Raw genomic sequence first — 22,545 nt, forward strand, 5'->3', positions numbered from 1 at the left:
GCTTACAAAAGTGTCTGGGATATACTAAGCAGACACTATTAGTTTCCTACTTTAAAATCAGTAATCTCACCTTACAGTGACAATTATTTCTGTCTTGACTGTGTATTTCTCCAATATACCACAATAATAATTTCTGGGGGGAAGAGTACATCTTGATAAAATGAACTAGAGAATTACTGCTTATTTTACTTACAAGGACAGGAGTGATGCTAGCTCTTGTAAGCATTTGTTTTACAAGCCTGTATCTATCATAGAGAGGTTTAACAATATGCCTTTCTTCCTTGGTCACCTGAAGCAAGAAAAAAAGAAACTGTCTAGTCATCACAAATCTAAAATGTCCAAAACATTAAACAATGACTTATTCCCCCAATTTCAAATTTTATATTAAATACATAGGCAATCCCCCAATTGCAGGAAATAATGCTCAAAAAACAGCCCTGAAGAACGCAGGCCACAGAAGTGATTCATCTTCTTTTTTAAGACATAAAATCAAATCTTTTTAGCAAGAGAGATATTACCGGCCTTCCATGTTGACTTTCATAGTAAAGAAGACTTTTCTGAAGAGAAGCTTTCTCTTCTACCAAATGATCTTTGGTCATTTTCTGGAATTAAACAAAAAAAATAACAAAATACAAAAACACCCAAAAACAAAAACAAAAACAAAAACTCCACTGGCATCATTAATATTCTCCTCACGCCCACAAAGTAAATAATTAGGTAGATAGGACAGACCATCAACAGTCTAGCCCAGGCTAATAAAGCCTTTGCTTGTGGATTTGCAGGCAAATTTTTCAGTCTCCTGTACAATTTGCTCTTGTAATAAGTAGGTACCAACCCCTTTGATGGCTTTACATTTTATCTGAATAGATTATGAATACTGGCTTGGGTAAATTACCTAACCTCTTTGTATTCAATATCCTCATCTGTAAAATGGGAATACTTCGTTCTACCTTAAAGGGCTCTAATGAGGAATAAATGAGTTCTATGTAAAGTATTTGCAACACTGCCTACCTGGCACAGAGTAAACATAAATAACTACTTGCTATTTCATTTAATGTTGTTGGCATTTTATTGGCATTAAGTGAGTAGGCACGCATGCGCATGCGCATACACACATAGGTTTTACAATACAATATTTATTCTAAACCATTAAGAAAATCTAGAAGCAGTATAGTGGAAAGATCCTGGAAAAAGCTCAACAATGTCCATTTGTGACCTCATACTTCTCTATTACCTCAGTTTTCCTTCATCTGGGTTAGCACATTCTTTACACTGCAATACTCTTCTCATAGCTTTTATAGTCTAATTAGTAGAGTAAGCAATGCTTCCCAAATTTATTTGTCCACAAACAAGCTCCACAGACAAATAAATATGGTAAGCCTTGCATCCTCTTACTAATTAAAACAAATTTGTCCCCTTCGTTCTACAGGATCAACTATTAACACCTGAACGTGCGTTCCACAGAATACCCTTCAACACTAGACCAAATAATCTCTCTACTTATTCCCAGGACTCTTCAATACTACCCTGGTCTCTCATGAGAGTAAAATTTAAGATAAAAAAATTCACTGGATAACATCTTGCTATAACAAACATAACTTTAAAATTATATACATTCAGTAGAGGATAGCTGAGTGTAATCTGTCAAACACTGATTTCTACCTCAAGCTTGAATCAGTCTTACACCAGGGATAACACATTTGCATAAAGTTGTGGGGGGGTGAGGGAATATTTATTCTAACATAAAATTTTAAAAGGGCTTGATGCTGTGGTTCACACCTATAATCTCGGCAATTAATGCCATGAGTTCGAGACCAGTCTAGGCAACATAGTGAGACACGATTTCTACCCAAAAAAAAATTTTTTTTTTTTTTGAGATGAGGTCTCGCTGTGTTGCCCAGGCTTGAGTGCAGTGGTGCAATCCTGGCTCACTGCAACCTCCGTCTCCCAGGTTCAATCAATTCTTCTGCCTCAGTCTCTGGAGTAGCTGCATTACAGGCATGTGCCACCACAACCAGCTAATTTTTTTTGTACTTTTAGTAGAGATGGGGTTTCGTCATGTTGGCCAGGCTGGTCTCGAACTCCCGACCTCAGGTGATCCACCCACCTCAGCCTCCCAAAGTGCTGGGATTACAGGCACGAGCCACTGCACCCGGCCAAAAGAAATTTTTTTTAAGCAAGAGAAACGTTAAGAGGGGAAGAGATAAGAATGACTAATTCAGCTCTATTCAAGGGAAAGAAAGACTCCAATATTTGGATCATGAGAGAGGTATACTCTGTTGTCAAAGTAAGAGTTCTGCATCAGGACTATTACTTAGATAAAAGTTCACCTGAGACCATCTACTCTCTCCATTCTCCAAGCAAGTCTCATCCAATATAAGAATAGGTTGCCAAGTGCTAGGACTGCCCTAGGCACAGGCTTTACTAGGGAAGAATAATGGCTCTTCAAAAAAAAAAAAAATTCATTTAATCTTCATAACCGTATCAAGTTAGTATTAATGGACATAATCACGTCCATATACATTATAGGATTGTTGAAGGGGCTGAGTGGCATAATGCATAAAATATAACCACCCAATGTCTGGCATAAGCTAGGAAGTCAATACATATAGCTATTAAGACACAAGGACAGGATTCAAGCTGAGGTCTGTAGGTCTGTTTCATGTTTTTGTTTTTTTTTTTGAGACAGGGTCTCATTCTGTCATCCAGGCTGGAGGCACAGCTCACTGCAGTCCTGATCTCCAGGGCTCCATCAATCCTCCCACCTCAGCCTTCCAAGGAACTGGAACTACAGGTGCATACCACCACATCCAGCTAATTTTTAAATTTTATTTGCAGAGACAGGGTCTCACTTTGTTGCTGAGGCTGGTCTCAAACTCCTGGGCTCAGGCAATTCTCCTGCCTGGACCTCTAAAATTGCTGGAATTAGAGGCATGAGCTACCTGTTTCGTGCTCTTTATATACTCATCTTGCCAACTGCCTCAAACATAAATGAACTCATCAGCATTCTAGTTTTTTCACTTTTATTATGATTCAATTCCTGAAGTATTTGGCACTTCTGTTATGCTGATTAAAGCATGTTTCTGAATCTGCAAAGATGGGGAGCAGATTCAGGAAAATCAGACTACCCAGACATCTCTATCCTGCTATAGAAATTATTTTGTTTCAGGAATTCTAAAGGCTAATCTGGGCAAAAATCACAGCTCAAGAGTACCTTGATATCTTCTGGAAGACACCTCTCAATACGTTTTTCTTTCAGTCTTTTAAGAATAAGTTCAAGGGTTGCTTCTTTAGATGGTTTCTTCTCCTTCTGAATGACTTTGGGTTCATCTTCATTCTCCTCATCTTCATGGTCTAGAGAAGAGCCAAAGCTTTTTGGAAGAGTGTTACTACGTGGACGTGTCTGAGGTACAAATTCTCCATCAGAATTTTTGTGTTTTGCATCTACATGTCAGAAATAAGGAGAGATCAATAATCATTGGTTTTAGCTTTGACCAGGTCAAAGAATAAGCAAGATACACAACAAGAAAGTACACATTAAAGCACCTAGACTTAGATATTTCAAAGCCAAATAAAACATTTAAGAAGCGAAAAACAGCAAGATAGCTATTCTAGGCCGGGCGTGGTGGCTCACACCTGTAATCCCAGAACTTTGAGAGGCTGAGGCAGGACTGCTTGAGCCCAGGAGTTTGAGACTAGCCTGGACAACAGAGTGAGACTCCATCTCTACAAAAAATTTTTTAAATTAGCTGAGGCCAGGCATGGTCGCTCACACCTGTATCCCAGCACTTTGGGATGCTGAGGTGGGCGGATCACTTAAGGTCAGGAGCTCGAGACTAGCTCAGTCCACATGGCAAAACCCCGTCTCTAACAAAAATACAAAAGTTAGCCAGGTGTGGTAGCACATGCCTGTACATGGTAGCACACAACTGTAATCCCAGCTACTCATGAGGCTGAGGCAGGAGAATCACTTGAACCCGGGAGGCAGAGGTTGCAGTAAGCCAGTGTCACGCCAATGCACTCCAGCCTGGGTGAGAGAGTGAGACTCTGTCTCAAAAAAAAAAAAAAAAAAAAGGCTGAGCACGGTGGCACATGCCTGTAAGTCCTAGCTACTTGGGAGGCTGGAGTGGGAAGACCACATTGAGCCTGGGAGGCTCACGCTACAGTAAACTGAGACTGTACCACTGCAATGCAGCCTGGGCAACAGAGTCAGACCTTGTCTTTAAAAAACACAAAAACAATAACAAAAAAAGAGAGAACAAGCTATTAATTTTATATCCATAGACAGCCTACTATTGAATAAAATGCTCTGATGGACATGGGAGATACAGAAGAAAACAAAACAGACATGGTTCCTGTTCTCGTGGAGCATAAATTCAGGGAAGGAAAAACAATAACCAAATACTCAGATTAGTAAAATAACTTTAAAGAATGCTACGATCTATAAATAAAACAGGATGGAGTTGCAGTGCTAAAAGCAGTATAATTTGTGGAGGAACAACTACATTGGATGGGATTGACAAAGAAGACCTCTCTCAATAGTATCATCCTGGTAGAATATGGAATAAGGAGCTCGTCTAGCATAAAGGATTTACTGGAAGGGCATTTGTCCCCAGTGAGGCAATAGCCAGTGTGAAGGTCCTAAAGCTTGGCAAGTTTGAGGAACAGAAAAGAGATGAAAGTGATAAAATCGGCCAAAGGCAGAGTGTGCAAGGCCTTGAAAGCCACAGTCACGAGTTTTGACTTCATTCTAGGTGGAAGCCCACTGAAGGGCTTGAAAAAGAGAGTAACATGACTTTTTATTTTTCTTTTTGAGACAGGGTCTTGCCCTGTCACCCTGGCTGGAGTACAGTGGCACAAACATGGCTCACTGCAGCCTTGACCTCCTGGGCCTAAGTGGTCCTCCTGCCTCAGCCTCCAAAGTAGCTGGGACCCAGGCTAACATGAATTTTTTAAAGAAAAATCTAACTACCATGCAGCAGATGGACTACAGGGCAGTAAAAGTGAAAGAAAATGGGAAAATTATGAGGCCAATGCTAGACAATTTAATGGTATCAATTACTAATAAAATCAAGGTAATAATTTTCACTGATGACTGGAAATTGGCATTAAACATGGAAATCTTTAACAGAAGTACAGGGGAAAATTAAACGATACTCTAAAGAGGAGTTAAGAGACATTATCTTGGCTGGCCGTGGTGTCTCACGCCTGTAATCCCAGCACTGTGGGAGGCCAAGGCAGACAGATCGCTTGAGCCCAGGAGTTTGAGACCAGCCTGAGCAACATGGTGCAATGCCATCTCTACTAAGAATACAAAAAAATCAGCTGGGCATAGTGGCATGTGCCTGTAGTCCCAGCTACTCAGGAGGCTGAGGTGGGAGGACCACTTCAGCCCGGGAGGTGGAAGTTGCAATGAGCTAAGATCGTGCCACTGCACTCCACTCCTGAGCAACAGAGTGAAACCCTGCCTTAAAAAAAAAAAAAAAAAAGAGAGAGCGAGCGAGCCAGACTTTATCTTAACCACAAGAATATAAACTCCATGACAGTAGGGACTGTGTCTGTCTTGTTCACTGCTATATCTCTACTTGTCTACAAAGTACTTAATACTTCAGAAACACTAAACACTTTACTGGGCCGGGCGCGTGGCTCATACTTGTAATCCCAACACTTTGCAAGACCAAGGTGGGAGAATTGCTTAAGGCCAGAAGTTTGAGACCGATCCAGGAAACAAAGCAAGAATCCAACTCTCTACAAAATTTTAAAAAATTACATGGGTGTAGTAGTGCATGCCTGTAGTCCTAGCTACTCTGGAGGCTGAGGTGGAAGGATCACTTGAGCCCATCAGTTGAAGGCTGCAGTGAGCCATGACCGAGCCACCACACTCCAGCCTTGATGACAGAGCAAGATTCTGTCTCAAAAAAACAAAAAAATACATATTTTTTTATTTTTATAAGCCAGGTGCGGTGGCTCACACCTGTAATCCTAGCACTTTGGGAGGCTAAGGCAGGTGGATCGCTTGAGCCCAAGAGTTCGAGACTGGGCAACATGGCAAAACCCTGTCTCTACTAAATACTACAAAAATTAGCTGGGCTTGGTGGCATGCACCTGTAATCCCAGCTACTCGGGAGGCTGAGGCACAAGAATCACTTGAACCCAGGAGGAAGAGGTTGCAGTGAGCTGAGATGGCATCACTAAACTCCAGCCTGGGCAACAGAGTGAGACTCTGTCTCAAAAAAATAAGAAATAAAAATAAAAATAAAAACGTTATTGAGTAAATTTAAATGAATAAACCAAAGTGATGCTCCAGATAATAAACCCCTATTTTGCATAATTTTAAAAGTAATAATTATTAAAACACATACTCACTAAACATCCACAAAGTAAATATACTTCAACAATCACTATACTAGTTTGACACCTAGAAATGCAATGCCTAGTTTATCATTCAAGAGTTACAATTTAGTCTTTGTGGTATAAACGAGTCACCGTGATTAGACTTTCTTAGTCTTAGATGAAAATATCTATCAAAAAATCTCAATGAAATATCCACCACAACTCAAAGCTGCTTAATATTTGAAATATATTTCAGATAAACTTTATAACATCAGTTCACTTATGAATATATCAGGTATCTTTCAAAAAGACGTTACTAATAAAAACACAAAAAAGACATTTAAAATATAATACAGAACTACTGTACTATAACACAGTACTACAGTATGCAATTTTGACCCTAATAAAAGAAAAAAAGGTAACTCTCATTTTTGTCAAACAGTGCCCAAGATTTAAAATTATCAAAAGTTGTAATTCTCAGACATTAATATAAAAAAAATTTTTTTAACTACAAATATATTACAAAATGGCACATAAGGTACCTTTAATTTGCTTCCGCAGTTTTGTAAGCTCTGTCATCCATTTTAATACCTTTGGATTGGCAGCAATATCACTGTAGGAGGGCTGAAAAATTATGGAGCAGAATCACTGACACTTGTGATAAACAATAGTTATGTTAATTTATGTCCAAATAGTATTTTACAGTTCCCACAGCAAAGACTACTCAATTCTCATTTCATCTTATTTTAATTAGATACGGCAGGATATTATGTCAAGTTCTCCCAAGGTAAGGTCTAGTAACTGGCAGAAGCCAGATTTGAATATGGGTCTTCTGACTCCAAGTATAGGACTCTTTCCACTTCACATGTTCTAACTATTAAAACTCTCTTTCCCTCCTCCACTTCATCCCTCACAAACTCCCTCTCCTCCCCACTTGGTACTTGCGGTTTTTGATAAGAGCAGAAATAGCAGTAACATGATTTGTCAATGTAAAAGTATTTGCTTTAAAAATTCTGAAAGCTGCTTTGCCAATGGAAATAAAAAGATGCCACGGTGCAAATGGCAAGAATACTGACCTGGAAGTCAGGAGACTGAGGAGTTATATAATCTCAGATCTACATGATCACTGTTCCTCTGGGCATCTCAGATTTGTTACCTTTCTCCCACAGATCTAAACTAAGGCTCTTGAAAAACATTCCTCTAGGTTCTAATATTAGATTTAGCTCACTCTGGGGAATGCTACAGACCTACCTTGCTATTTCTTTCCCTTTCAAACTGTTCCTCAAATTGTCTGATTTTCTTTTGAAGTTTCTTGACCAACTGATAAGGTGTTCTGTCTTCTCTCTTTTCATCTTTTGAACTAAAGGATGATCTTCGAATTCTGAATTAAAACAAAAGGCCAACAATATTTTCAAGTACCAACACTGTATCTCTTAATGCCGTAACATAACACTATTAGCAATAAGTAAATCTTAAAGGTAAAAATAAGTCCCTAACACTAAAGGACAGGTAGTATAAAGAAACACTGTAATATCACAGACCACAAATTTAGCTAATACAAGTGGTGATGCAAACAGTTTGGAATCATTTAAAACTGGTTTGGACAAAGGCAGAAAATAAAAGGATACCTAGCAGCTCAGAGCTCTTGTAATTGTTCAAACTGCACAGCAAAGTTTTTGACATTCAGATCTATTTAAAGCTTTGATTAAAAAAGATTAGGAACTGCTCAGCACCACCTGCTGCTTCCTTTACAGAGCTCTGTATTTCAGCGATGAATACACAAATAAATGAATAATACACCATGAGAAAATGTCTATTTGAGAACAAACTTCAAACACTACACCTCAATGAACTCAGCAGGGTCAAAAAAAAAAAAAAAAAGTTACAAAAACGTGCTCTATAAAATCAGGGAGAAAGCTCTGAATTCTATGTCTAGAAGACTAAATCTTTTTTTTTTTTTTTTTTTTTGAGATGGAGTGTCACTATTGAAGCCCATGCTGGAAGACTAAATATCTCAAAAGACTTGGGTATATAACAGGAATTGCCTCTTGTAAGTACATAAAAATCATATACCTAGTAAAAGACAGTGCTTTAGATGAGGAATCCAACTTTTCTGGATCATGTAGGAAACGTTGGCTTTGCCCAAAATCTAAACTGCGGTGTGATAATACTGGAGGACAGTCCTCTTCCAAGGGGTGATGATTCATTCTTCCAGCTTGTGGGGACAGCTGAGCTTCTCCAGACTCAGAGTCCTCCTGCCAAGACTTAAAAGCAGGAAATGGCTCTATAAAAAAACACAAAGAATAGTATCATGGATCTCTTGATTCCACATGGGAAAAAAGTCACAAAATATCAGCTATGTGTTCCTTAAATCATACAATTACATAGCGTTTTATATATACATATATGTCTTCATAAAGCCTACTATAGTTTAAAATTATTCAAGCTTCAATTTTTAGCCCAGAGTTTTTTTTTTTTTTTTTTTTTTTTGAGATAAGGTCTCGCTCTGCTGCCCAGGCTGGAGTTCAGCATGATGGTGGCTCACTGCAGCCTCGACCTCCCAGGCTCAAGCAATCCTCCCATCTCAGCCTCCCAAGCAGCTGGGACTACAGGCGCTTGCTACTATGCCTAACTAATTTTCTTTTTTTGTTGTTGGTAGACACGAGGTCTCACTATGTTGGCCAGGCTGGTCTTGAACTCCTAGGCTCAAGTGATCCTCCCAATGTGCTGGGATTACAGGCATGAGCCACTGTGCCCAACCCAGAGTTCTATTTCCATATAAATTTAAATTTCTGAACCCAGTGGCAAAGCAAGAAAGGACACTGTCAAGCTCTTTAAAACCCAATTTAATTCTAAAGATGTTATTTAATGTAATTCTGAACTTTTCTAAAGATGTTTTATTTACAAATGTTACTTTTCAAGTAGGGGAAAACTAGAAACAGCAAGAACTGAAGTTCTTTCTTAGAAATTTAACTTAAAAGCCAAATGATGCCAGGTGTATGACCTGTCCCTCACTGTCAAGTAGTTATATTAAGAAAAAGTGGGAGCTGTTCCCCATGTTACACAGAACACTCACCAAATGGAGCTCTCTGACTTTAGAAGAATTCTAACATTCCCAAAAGGAGGAGCTAATTCACCTGACAGCACCTGGCCTCTAACATTAAACTGTGACGGTTATTTTCTGTTACAGGATTCCTATGTATAATATATATTTTAATAATACCCAACAGTGTTACTAAGACAAAACTTAATAGCACTAGGCCTTCTTAAGCACATTTACTTTACAGCAGTTATCCTGTATGCCCTCAAATGAAAGCTATGTTAATACATTCAATGTCTTTGCAAATATAATATTTGATTACATACAGAACACATACAGACCATACACACAATCCACAAATATACCCCAAATACGAAATTAAGTAAAGGAGGGAAAGAAAAAATTGCCATCTACACATTATCTTTTTATTTATTTATTTATTTTGAGCTGGAGTCTCGCTCTGTCACCCAGGCTGGAGTGCAGTGGCGCGATCTTGACTCACTGCAACCTCTGCCTCCTGGGTTCAAGCGATTCTCCTGCCTCAGCCTCCCTAGTAGCTGGTATTACAGGAGCCTGCTACCATGCCTGGCTAATATTTGTATTTTCAGTTGAGACGGGGTTTCACCATGTTGGCCAGGCTGGTTACGAACTCCTGACCTCAAGTGATCCTCCTGCCTCGGCCTCCCCAAGTGCTAGGATTACAAGCGTGAGCCACCACGCCCGGCAGCTTTTTAAATAACTACACTTAAAATTTTTGATGCTATTGGCTATTAGTAATAGTGAAAATGAAGCAAAGAGGGCTTGACAGTGTCAAAATTCAAGAGTGATGTTTTCTTTTTCCTCACACAGTAGCTAAGATTGCTGCTTTAGTAATTTAACTTTATGCATTAGCAATTTAAAGTATTACCTTTCCTTTCAAAATAATAAGAACATAATTTAGTTTGTTTTTGAAGCCCAGATCAATCTGAGAATTAAAAATTAAGTACAAAGCGTGCAATCCCACAATAAACCCAACAATAAAGTGATTTTCAAAGCAACCCTTGTACCTGTGTCCCAGCAAATAAGTAACTGGTAGTAAACATTTTATGAGAAATATCCTATTTTAAGAAAAGACAAAAGTAACAGCAATTTTTTTCTGGGTTCACTTTGAACCCAGAACAGTTTTCCTAAGATATGGGGACAGCAGGAGAAGGGCTAAATAAAAAGACAAACAAAGTGAACCATAAAAAGGCAAAAAAACTAAACTATGGTGAACCATACTTACCCTCCCCATCTCTCTGCAGATGCATTGTTTTGAAATCAATGAGGGGAAAAGTGATAGGGCATGACGCTAATAAAATGGAAAAAATGGCAAAAAATACTAAAGTGAACACACGGCACAGTCAGAACAAACCATACACATAACACAAAGCGAAAGATACCAAAAACATTTCCCTAAAACCAGTTAGGCATTCTGTTCAAAAACTTTATTAAAAGATATTACTACTAACTAGATTTTAACAAACATAAACATAACATTTCCATTTCAGCAAACAATGCAAAAAAGGGGGTGGGGAAACTCAAAGTAGCGCTATTAACTCAAACATAAAACTGAAGAAATGGAAATTCTTAAGCAGGCACTGTTTGAAGCTTTTCAGTATAAATGATTTCAAAGAAAAAAATCTCCCTTAGTTTGCTCTTTGAAAAAATTCTACTGCATTTCATTCCAGAGTTAGCAGGAGAGAATCTGAAGATGGTATCCACTTCCATTAAAAGTCAAAACTTTGTGAACAGCTGCTACAAATTCATACTGGTGACAGTCATGTGCTACCTGCTTGCTAACTACTGCATTCTGCTGACTATTTTTCTTATCCTTTGAGGAAAAAAAAACAAAAACCATATACTTAGGAATAGTGACATAGGGCTCTATTTGGAGTCATCCCACTTCTCTACAGAGTCACATCAAACAAAGCATGTCTGATTCCGAGGTATCCAGGGTCTAAAGTAAGTTGGTCTCTTAAATAAATAAGACTTTCTCATTTAGAATATCCTAACTCCTGGCCGGGCATGGTGGCTCACGCCTGTAATCCCAGCACTCTGGGAGGCCAAGGCGGGCAGATCACCTGAGGTCGGGAGTTTGGGACCAGCCTGACCAACATGGAGAAACTCCATCTCTACTAAAATACAAAATTAGCCAGGCATGGTGGTACATGTCTGTAATCCCAGCTACTCGGGAGGCTGAGGCAGGAGAACTGCTTGAACCTGGGAGGCAGAGGTTGTGCTGAGGTGAGATCATGCCATTGCACTGCAGCCTGGGCAACAAGAGCAAAACTCCGTCTCAAAAAAAAAAAAAATAGAATATCCTAACTCCTAATTGTGGAAAATCAATCAGTTTGCATTAGTGACAAAGTTAGAAGAAACAACATGGTTTACAAACAGTCACTCTACAAAGCACATGCATAGTTTATGGCTGGGAAGTTCACTCTGGTGTCTGTAACCATTGGCTTTCTGAAAGTCGCAGACCCCTATTTCTGGAAGAGCAAGTAGGAGACCTACATAGACTTGTTCAGGCTGTTGAACCAGGACAGCTCAGGCACTGAAAATCAGGCATCAGCAGCCTACAGGTTACCTCCTTTATCTATACCAAGGTATAGGTGCTGGATTCTGACATGGAAAAAAAAGTCCAGTATCAGGTTCTCTTTCAGGGAGACTCAAGAACACTGAAGTTAGACAGAGAAGGTCCATTCTCTTCAGACAATGAAAAACAATTGTTCTTCTATGTTTAAAATTTAATCAGGACTCCCAGGCCAAAGATCATACAGAACTATTTATCTGCATCTTCTAACAGGAAGAAACAAAAGTGCTTTATCAGAATCCCAGCTGCTTCCTTTGAAGACTCATTTCCTAGCAATGCTCCAAGGGATGCTCTGTCGACCACCATTCCTTTTATTTCAGCCACAATAAGTAACAAAAAAGAACATTTAATCTTCAACTGCCACCAGTATGCTAACATATCCCCTAACACTGGGAAGCATCTTCATAAATTCCAGATGTCCTGAATAACCCAAAACAAAGCAAATGAAAGACAACTTCCTAATTTAGTCTAAGTTAAAACAGATAATATGCCACTGGGCATGCCAAACATCTAGACCTATATAAAAAGGAGGCTGGGAGGAGACAGCAATAAAAATTGGCACAGACAATGACTTGGATGGGGCTCTTAAAAAAAATGCCTAGACCTTAAAAAAAAAAAAAAAAAAAAAAAGATCCACACACACTCCATTTGCGATCTGCAATCAGGTGAGTACACTTACAAGGCCAAAAGGAGTCCATGGCACTGGCATTACAATTCCTGTTATTGCCAGCATATGTCAACAGATAACTTGCCAAAGGTGACAGAATCCAGGCATCTTCATCCAAGTGAATGAATATGTAACTCTGCTTAAGATTCTTGAGTGATCTCATTGTCTCTTTACCAAGGTGTATAATCCAGAAAAACTCCTAGATCCAAATTTATTGCTTGTTTCCCACCCCCACTGAACATTTTATTTGAAAGTTTACAAATACATAGCAAAATTGAAAGAACTTTACACTGAATATCCATATATCAATCACAATCTACCATTAACATTCTACTATACTTGCTTTTTAACATTTATCCATCCCATTAACCATCTTATTTTTTTCACGGATTTCAGAGTAAACTGCAGGTATCAGTAAATTTCCCCATAAATACTCCAGTATGCAAATCATCCACTGAATTCAGCATTTGTTTACAGTTTTTTAGTCTCTTGAAGTAAAAAGAGAACTTTATATACAAAGAAACACAAAAATCTATGTATTTGCTGAATTTTGAGACATGCATATACCCATGTTGTTTGCTTGTTAAATTTTAACTTCTCTCCTTTGTGTAAATTTTTAGAGTCCCCTGCACCATACCTTCATAACCTAAGACAGAGATAACAGGAATATGGTACAATATTTGTTTAGAAGTACCCTTGAAGGTCATTTTCAAAAATGTACTGCTGATGATTCTAAGGACAAGGTAATTATACAACCTCTGTTTAAACTGGTGAGATCTCTAAGCCGTAACATACTAGGCTTTCAAAGACTGGGAGATAGCACTTGATTTAACTATTAACAAAAATGTATGCTGGGTGACTTTTTTAAAAAATCAGCTCTAACATCCATTTTCAAAGCTGTTGATGGATCAGATAAGAACTTCTAGTTCATATGAGATGCTGCCCCAAAATCTTAGTGTGTTTCACTAAAAACACCCACTTATTTATCTTATATGAAAGGGAGAACAGAAGATCAAGATGAATAAGGTTATCCAGAAAAGGGCTGTAGTGTTATCATCGCTTAGGGTAATTTCAGTTACAAACAACATTATCAGGAAAATAATGTATGTGGGTAAAATTACCTTCCCATTTATCACCATCAGAAACATTCTTCAGATCTAAATGTGGAATATTAACACATGCTGCTTCACCTTGAACACCAACACTTTGACCTCCTGGTACTTCTGATTCAGTGTTGGCATTCAAATCACATATCTTGCTACTAGAATCCTGTATTTTAAAATAAAGAATACATTTCACAACGATGGAAGCTTTTCACACCCAGCTTAAACACATCCAGCACATATCCATGTGTAGTCTTCATTAGTTTATTGTGCCTATACAGCCGACTATCCCATTCCCACTGTGCAAACTATTTTCAAATATAAACATGCAGTTTTAGAATATGTCTTATTGGAAGACAAGTTTGGATTCCAAATTCAGGAAAGTGTTTTCATAACCAAGTCTCTTGCAGCCAAAAGTGGCAAATTAAGTTGCTGTTTAACTGTAAAATATTTGATAAGAGTATTTATATTTAAATCTTTAAACCTAGCTAACCCACGTGAAAGACCAGACATAACAGACAGTTTAAACCTAGGCAAGTTTTTAAAGACTAAGATAAAAAATAGTTCTTACCAGAATCAAGTGTGACAATTTATCACTGTCAAATAACAAACATTCTTCCCTAAAAATACAAGTAAAGTTGTTAGTATATTAAGAATAAAAAGCCTACTATCATTATATTATTTCTTACCTAGATTACTCTACTCCACCACACAGTTAGCATTTACAATGTGCGAGGAGAAAATGCCAACTGGACATATATGCCCATTCTTTGGAGCCCTGTATCTCAAAAATCACACAATACTGAAAAGATCCACAGAATCACTTCAGGTTTAGAAAAATCAAGTAACAATCCCTACTCCACCCCATAAACCACAGCAAAAAAGAAAAACCTTTATAAAATGAAAACTAAAATCCACAGTAAGTAGAAACCCAAAAGAATGTATAATAAAGATTTTATAAAATAAATGTTTTAACCAAATACACAGCTCTATTCTCTCCATTCCGGAGACTTTCAAAGGAGACTTTATTTTTTTAAAAAAAGACACTATGTTTTTTACTTTAAACCTAACTGTATTCTATCACAAGGTTACTACTTCCAATCAAAGAAGGTTACCACTTCTAAACCTTTCCCTCCTCAAAACATAACAGTAACATACTAAAAGGAAATTTTTAAAAATTTCAGTCCACCTTTAATTTCCCCAGAAAAACTAACCCTTATTTAGAACAAGTGTTATAGCAAGCTGTTGTAAGTGATCTGTACTTATTTTACCAGTCAAGAAAGCACCTGCTAATATACAGTAGATTATCAATATGCCTACTGGGGAAAAGTTCTTTTCCCCAAAGGCACTGTGGCAATTTACAATGACACATCAAGATGTCACTTCTAACTGGTCATAACAGAGTATGCACTCAGGAGACACGCCTTGATCTAAATATGGCAAGTCATTTTCTCATACAGATAATTACCTTATTTTTGCTGAGCATAAGAAATGAACTAAACGCTCTGATAAGCTTAAAGGCATTCCTTTGCTTAGAGTAGGAGCAAATGGTAGGATGAGTAAATACTACCTTAGCAACCTAAAAGACCTAATCACCTACATTTGAGAAACATGAATGTTAAACAAACAAAACGTAATCCACCTAACCAAGGTACTCTTTGGATCTAAAAACCAGTTTGCTAACTTATACACAGTTGAAGTTGAAGAGGAAAGAGCTTTTTCAAAAAAAAAAACAAAAAACAAAACAACAACAACAACAGAAGAATCCTCACTAAATGGCTCCTTATTGTTCTACCAAATCCAGATGTCATCATTCTGGGGCTGCCTGTTAATGCTGTTAATCTTATATCTTCAGCCCTTAGCTCCAATACTCCCTGGGCTGGAAGAGGATGATTCCTGCCTCCTGAAAGGAAGCACAAGGAACTGCTATAAGCAGGAAATCTGTGGACCTTCAGAGTATGGGGAGGCTCCAGAGACATGGCTCCAAAGAATTTACTTACCCTTAAAGAATAGGCTTCCTACTTATAATTAAAAGAAACAATGGTATACAAATATGTCCTGGCCAACAGGCTGTCAACAAATTAGTATGCTGTCTGGGATCTCTCAATATTTACAATCTAGTCTGCAACTTCATTACTGAAGTATTTTCAGAATCTCAAGTCACCTTCCTAAATTATACTTTTTGGCAGCATCTTGAAGACTGATGCAAAGGGTAACAAGAACCCAAATCTTATTCTGTGACTTAAAACATTCCAGAAAGCTTCTACCCAAAGAGGCTATCTATTGAGACTCCACATTTAGTTGAAATACTCGTTGCCTCCAGTATTTCTCTACCATTACAGCCAGCCAAAGAGGTTAAAAAAGCACCAGCCGCCTAACAGTATATTGAGACATATTGAGACACACCAAGGATAAATTCAAAGAGGAAGAAAAACATCCTACACATATTTGTTGAATCAAATACAATATCTCTCAGTTAGTTATACACAGTTACAAGACCATGAATTAACTCACTGACAGGTATACTCAGAGTATCAGTAAATTCCCAATTGTTCCACAATCAACTGAAAGATTTAAATGTCTCCAAAAAGGCTGTTTTTCCCTCTGAATGTTTTCCAAGTTACAACTACTGTCTGTCTGAACCTGCATAAATCCAAATATTTATGGGTATTTAATATCCTTTATGTCTACCATTATAACAAGAAGGTTGTTTAAGATTATCTAAACTATATGTTTATAATGGATATTCATCTAAAAAATTCACCTCAAAAATCTGTGAAGAGCTCCAATTCTCAAAATGATTAATTAGAAACAAGAAAAAATGCTTACCTCTCAAGACAGCCATCTTCACTATCACCATGGTCACTGCATGGCTCTAACAATATACCTACAGACTGACAAAAAGAACACCACCATGTATTAATGGAGCTCCCAATACTCAGATATGAGAAGAAGTTGCCAATCTAAATTAGGATATTAGAATACAGATTAGTCAAACACTTCCTAATTAGCTATCATTTATAAGAGTCTATAGTACTTAGCATCTCTTTTTACAGGGAGTAATTTATCTTCCCTCAAAACCTGGGTCATATGAAGTACAGCAGATATTCTGCATTTCTCTGTTAGGTAATATGTATCACCACTACCATCCATCTTCCTTAGAATTCTTTCCTCCAGAATGATGGTCTTCTGATCCTGCTTGTCACCTGCTGCTTGCTTTATTTCTCCCCGGCCACAAAGATACAAGTTTGGTGACTTCTTGTAGATAGGAGTCATAGAGGAGTTCACCAGGTTCCTTTGTATATTTGAAGTAATAACTATTTTCCACAAAAAAGTCCCCACATGAGAAAACTCTCCCATTTTCCAACGAGCTTAGTGACATCATCTCACCCCTATTCCTCTCAAACTAAAAATCTACCAAGCCTAATACAAATACCCAGAGAATTACTACAAAATACATGAACGTTTTGGTGTTTTTGACAATCACCTTCAATTCAACAAAAGGTTCGACACTTCCTAGACTCTCTGACTCTTCTTTAGAAAGTACCACTTGTTCAATTTTGTTTAGCATGCAAGAAGGTCCATAAGAATCTGCAAAAAAGCTGTTAAAATACTAGTCCCTTTTCAAACTACACATCTATGAGGCTGTCTCATACGCTTCAACAAAACAATGTAACAGCAACAGACTAAATGCAGAAGCATATAGGAGAATCCAGCTGTCTTCTGTAAGTCAAACAGGTATCAACAATATTTCTAGCTATGTAAAACAATGCCACTCCTCAAACTTAAAAAAATTTTATGAGAACAGCTGTCTATTATGGAAAAGAGCAACCTTACTTATGTTACCATAAATGAGTTTATGTTAAAGTAAATTAATGTTTCTTAAATTTCTCAGTTTTAATTCCTAATATGGCAAATCCTGATAGACATACCTATGTAAACGAAAGCTCTTTGGGATCTTCAAATAAGTATAAATAAGTCCCCGAGACCCAAAGTGTGAGAATTACTGATACACAAATCAGACTTCGGTAACCTTTATGATCAATAACAAGTGTCCCTAACCCCCTGTTAGGAACCAGGCCACACAGCAGGAGGTGAGCAGCCAGGGGAGTGGGGAGTGAGCATTATGGCATGAGCTCCGCCTCCGGTCAGAGATTCTCAGAGAGGCGCGAACCCTATTGTAAGCTGTGCATGCGAGGGATCTAGGTTGTGTGTTCCTTATGAGAATCTAACTAATGCTTTGATGATGTGAGGCAGAACAGTTTCACTATAAAACCCCAACCCCCATCCACTGTCCATGGAAAAAGTGTCGTCCACAAAACCAGTCCCTGGTTCCAAAAAGGTTGGGGACCACTGCTCTAGAAGATAGCTTTACATTCTGAAGGTTTCTGGGCACATGAAATAACCATTACCCAGACCAAATATTTAATTTTTATTTAGTTGAAAAAAAATTTTTTTTGAGACAGTCTCACTCTGTCATCCAGGTCAGAGTGCAGTGGTGCAATTTCAGCTCACTTTTTGAGCCGAATACAAAAATATAAAAATTGTTTTGTATTTTTAGTAGAGATGGGGTTTCAGCATGTTGAATAGGGTAATTTGTTTGTAATTTTAGTAGAAGTGAGTTTCAGCATGTTGGCCAGGCTGGTCTCAAACTCCTGACCTCAAGTGATCCACCTGTCTTCAGCCTCCGAAAAGTCCTGGGATTACAGGCATGAGCCACTGCACACAGTCAGACCCAATATTTAAAATGAACCTTGGGGCCAGGAACAGTGGCTCACACCTGTAATCCCAGCACTTTGGGAGGCTGTGGCGATCAAACCACTTGAGACCAGCCTGGCCAACACGGCGAAACCCCATCTCTACTAAAAATACAAAAATTAGCTGGGCATGGTAGCACACACCTGTAGTCTCAGCTACTTGGGAGACTGAGACAGGAGAATTGCCTGAACTCAGGAAGCAGAGGCTGCAGTGAGCCAAGATTGCACCACTGCACTCCAGTCTGGGAGACAGTACAAGACTCTGTCACAAACAGAACCTTGGTATCTCACTCAAAAGAACCAAATTCAAGCCCTAGCTCTGCCTTTCTCATCACAAATATGAGAATAACAGTAATTTACTTGACTACCTTAGAGTTACCATAGAGAATCAAAAGAAACAGTTTATAAGGAAAACCATCTATATAGGCCAGGCACAGAGGCTCACACTTGTAATCCCAACACTTTGGGAGGCCAAGGCAGGTGGATCACTTGAGGTCAGGAGTTCAAGACCAGCCTAGCCAACATGGTAAAATCCCATCTACTAAAAATACAAAAATTAGCCAAGTGCGGTAGTGTGTGCCTGTAATCCCAGTTACTCGGGAAGCTGAGGCACAAGAATCCCTTGAACCCAGTAGGGAAAAGGAGATTGCAGTGAGTGGAGACTGTGCCACTGCACTCCAGCCTGGGCAACAGAGCGAGACTCTGTTTCAAAAAAATATAAGATATATAAATAAAATAAAATATTAGCGGGCAAAATAACCCGTATCTTCTCCCCACCTCCTCCCATGTGACCTTCCACAAACATTAAGGTCCGCAAAGGAAGGCTAAGGTGCTCTGGTCTCAATTCAGGTAAGTTAGAGAGCTTTGGCGGTGGCGGTGGTTGTGGCAGCAGCAGGAGGTATAGCAGATACAGCACAGTCATATTAGCAGTATCTTAGGAGCTATAGGGGATTACTGCCAAGAGTTAATTAAAACCTGACAGGCATTTCCAGTAATCCCTCTGGTCTCCATCCCTTCCTTAGGGGTCCATAATTGGTGCACACACATTGCTTAGTTCTGCATCTTACCATTTCCACTCACTTACCTTTGGCTCAAGCATGCTAGTTACTTCCATTAAATAGGCTACATATCTCCACTCCATTCTGTACCTTTTATTTGCTGAACAAACACTCAATAAATTGCATATTGATATACTTCTGTCTAGCCTATCTTCTCTCTTCTACTGAATTAACACGATCAATACCGATGAGGTCTTAAGACCAGTACAGGTCAAATTTATAGCCTTCTCTTCCTCTTGACTATCTGCTAGAGTTTATAAATACTTTTAGTCTCCACTTCTGAAAGGAGATAAAGCAGTTTCTCAGTGTTTGCAAGGTATGAATGATTCTTTTTTTTTTTTTTTTTGAGACGGAGTCTCGCTCTGCCGCCCAGGCTGCAGTGCAGTGGCCAGATCTCAGCTCACTGCAAGCTCCGCCTCCCAGGTTTACGCCATTCTCCTGCCTCAGCCTCCCGAGTAGCTGGGACTACAGGCGCCCGCCACCTCGCCCAGCTAGTTTTTTGTATTTTTTAGTAGAGACGGGGTTTCACCGTGTTAGCCAGGATGGTCTCGATCTCCTGACCTCGTGATCCGCCCGTCTCGGCCTCCCAAAGTGCTGGGATTACAGGCTTGAGCCACCGCGCCCGGCCAAGGTATGAATAATTCTAAGTTTTGAAGGGGCACCATCAATGAAGGTACCCTGAAATGAATGGATTTTACTGATGATAAATCCAGGTATTTTGATGTGAGTTCTAATCAGGCTATTCAACTTCATACACTTTTTTTTTCACCTTCATACACTTTCAACTCCCAAAATATTGATTACTGTACAACTTATACCTATTCAAAATCTACAGTGAATAATCTCTTTGTATCAGAAAAAACTCCTAAATATTTACCACAGAATCTAGTACCACATTAAAAAAAAAAATTCTATTTTACAAAAACCTATTCGATAAACTTATCCAAAATATAGGCCAGGCATGGTGGCTCATGCCTGTAATCCCAGCACTTTGGGAGGCTGAGGTGGGCAGATCACCTGAGGTCAGGCATTCAAGACCAGCCTGGCCAACATGGTGAAACCTCGTCTCTACTAAAAATATAAAAATTAGCTGGGTGTGGTGGCACATGCCTGTAATCCCAGCTACGTGGGAGGCTGAGGCAGGAGAATCGCTTGAACCCAGGAGGCGGAGATTGCGGTGAGCCGAGACTGCACCACTGCACTCCAACCTTTGGAGACGCTGTCCCAAAAAAAAAATATATATATATATACACACACACATATACACACACACACACACACACACATACATAAAGATATAGAGAGAGAAACTCTTAAAATTCAACAATAAGAAAACAATCCAATTAAAAAACGGGCAAAAGACCTGAATAAACACCTCACTAAAGAAGATATACACATAGCATATGAAAAACTCATTGTCGTATGTCATTAGGAAACTCAAAATTCAAACAAGATACCATTACACATCTATCAGAATGGCCAAAATCCAAAACACTAACACTACCAAATACTGGCATGAATGTGGCACTGTCACTCATTACTGGTGAATGAATGAGAAATACACTGAACTGATTTGAAACAACACTTTTATTACAAATGTATCCAGGTATTTAGTTTATAATAAAGGCAGCATTTCACACTGGTGGGAAAAAGACAGATTATTCAAAAAATTAAGGTGTTGGGATATCTAGGTAAACATGTAGGAAAAACAGCTGAATCTGCTCTTCACATCTTACACCATGATAAATTCCAAATGGGTCAAATATTCAAATGTAGAAAATGAAACTATAGAAGCATTATTTTTTTTTAAAGAAGAAGAAAGTTAGTTTATAATCACAGAACAGGGAAGGCCTTCCCAACTACGGCATTAAAACCTAAAATCTAACAAATGGAAAAAAAAGATGATAAAGTTTAACACCATCAAAAATGACTTTAAATAGTCAAAAGACAAAAAACTGGAAACAAATATTTGTGACTGATCGTAAGAAAGGAAGTAGTTTCTTAATAAATAAAAAATATGGCCAGGCACGGAGGCTCATGCCTGTAATCCCAGCCCTTGGAGAGGCCGAGGCGGGTGGATCACAAGGTCAGGAGTTCAAGACCAGCCTAGCCAAGATGGTGAATCCCGGTCTCTAGTAAAAATACAAAAATTAGCTGGGCGTGGTGGCAGGTGCCTGCAATCCTAGCTACTCAGGAGGCTGAGGCAGAGAATTGCTTGAACCCAAGAGGCAGAGGTTGCAGTGGGCCGAGATCACGCCATTGCACTCCAGCCTGGGCCACAAGTGAGACTCCGTCTCAAAAAAAACGGAAAAAAAAAAGGTACAAACCAAAAAGGGAAAAATACCGATAACCCAACAGAAAAATGTGGATGTGGACAATTGGAAACAGAAAAGATGAGACCCATCATGGTGGCTCACACCTGTAATTCCAGTACTTTCAGAGGCTGAGGTGGGAGAAATGTTTGAAGCCAGGAGTTTAAGACCAGCCCAGCAACAAAGTGAGACTCCTTCTCTATAAAAAAAATTAAAAATTAGCCAGGTGTGATGACATGCACCTGTAGTCACAACTGCTTGGTAAGGTGAGGTGGGAGGATTGCTTGAGCTTGGGAGGCTGAGAATGCAGTGAGCTGTGATCATGCCACTGCACTGCAGCCTGGGTGACCAAAGTAAGACCCTGCCTCAAAAATAGAAGACTTAACATTTCTATAAAAATGTCAATGTAGGCTGGGTGCGGTGGCTCACACCTATAATCCCAGCATTTTGGGAGGCTGAGGTGGGCGGATCACAAAGTCAGGAGCTCGAGACCAGCCTGATCAACATGGTGAAACCCGTCTCTACTAAAAATGCAAAAATTAGCCGGGGGTGGTGGCGTGTGCCAATAATCCCAGCTATTCGGGAGGCTGAGGCAGGAGAATCACTTGAACCCGGGAAGCAGAGGTTGCAGTGAGCCGAGATCACGCCACTGCATTCCAAC

The 22,545-nt window shown here is 39.0% G+C and overlaps 1 protein-coding gene across 4 annotated transcripts in view; it reads right to left on the minus strand.

Moving 5' to 3' along the window:
• Positions 1-22,545, minus strand: part of FAM13B (family with sequence similarity 13, member B) — an 86,824-nt gene that overhangs the window by 6,343 nt on the left and 57,936 nt on the right. For 2 of the 4 annotated variants that reach the window (XM_011935275.1, XM_011935276.1), the window contains 9 exons: positions 16,587-16,651; positions 14,329-14,377; positions 13,776-13,923; positions 8,407-8,617; positions 7,585-7,714; positions 6,876-6,957; positions 3,215-3,444; positions 519-602; positions 194-289 (listed from right to left, as the gene is read on the minus strand). In XM_011935275.1, coding sequence (XP_011790665.1) covers positions 194-289; positions 519-602; positions 3,215-3,444; positions 6,876-6,957; positions 7,585-7,714; positions 8,407-8,617; positions 13,776-13,923; positions 14,329-14,377; positions 16,587-16,651 — 1,095 coding nt within the window. Of the gene's footprint in view, positions 1-193; positions 290-518; positions 603-3,214; positions 3,445-6,875; positions 6,958-7,584; positions 7,715-8,406; positions 8,618-10,637; positions 10,704-13,775; positions 13,924-14,328; positions 14,378-16,586; positions 16,652-22,545 lie in introns of all 4 variants that reach the window. The other 2 variants (XM_011935279.1, XM_011935277.1) reach the window with 2 other exon arrangements.

Source organism: Colobus angolensis, unplaced genomic scaffold, assembly GCF_000951035.1.
Source record: "Colobus angolensis palliatus isolate OR3802 unplaced genomic scaffold, Cang.pa_1.0 Scaffold142, whole genome shotgun sequence".
Classification (NCBI taxonomy): Eukaryota; Metazoa; Chordata; class Mammalia; order Primates; family Cercopithecidae; genus Colobus; species Colobus angolensis.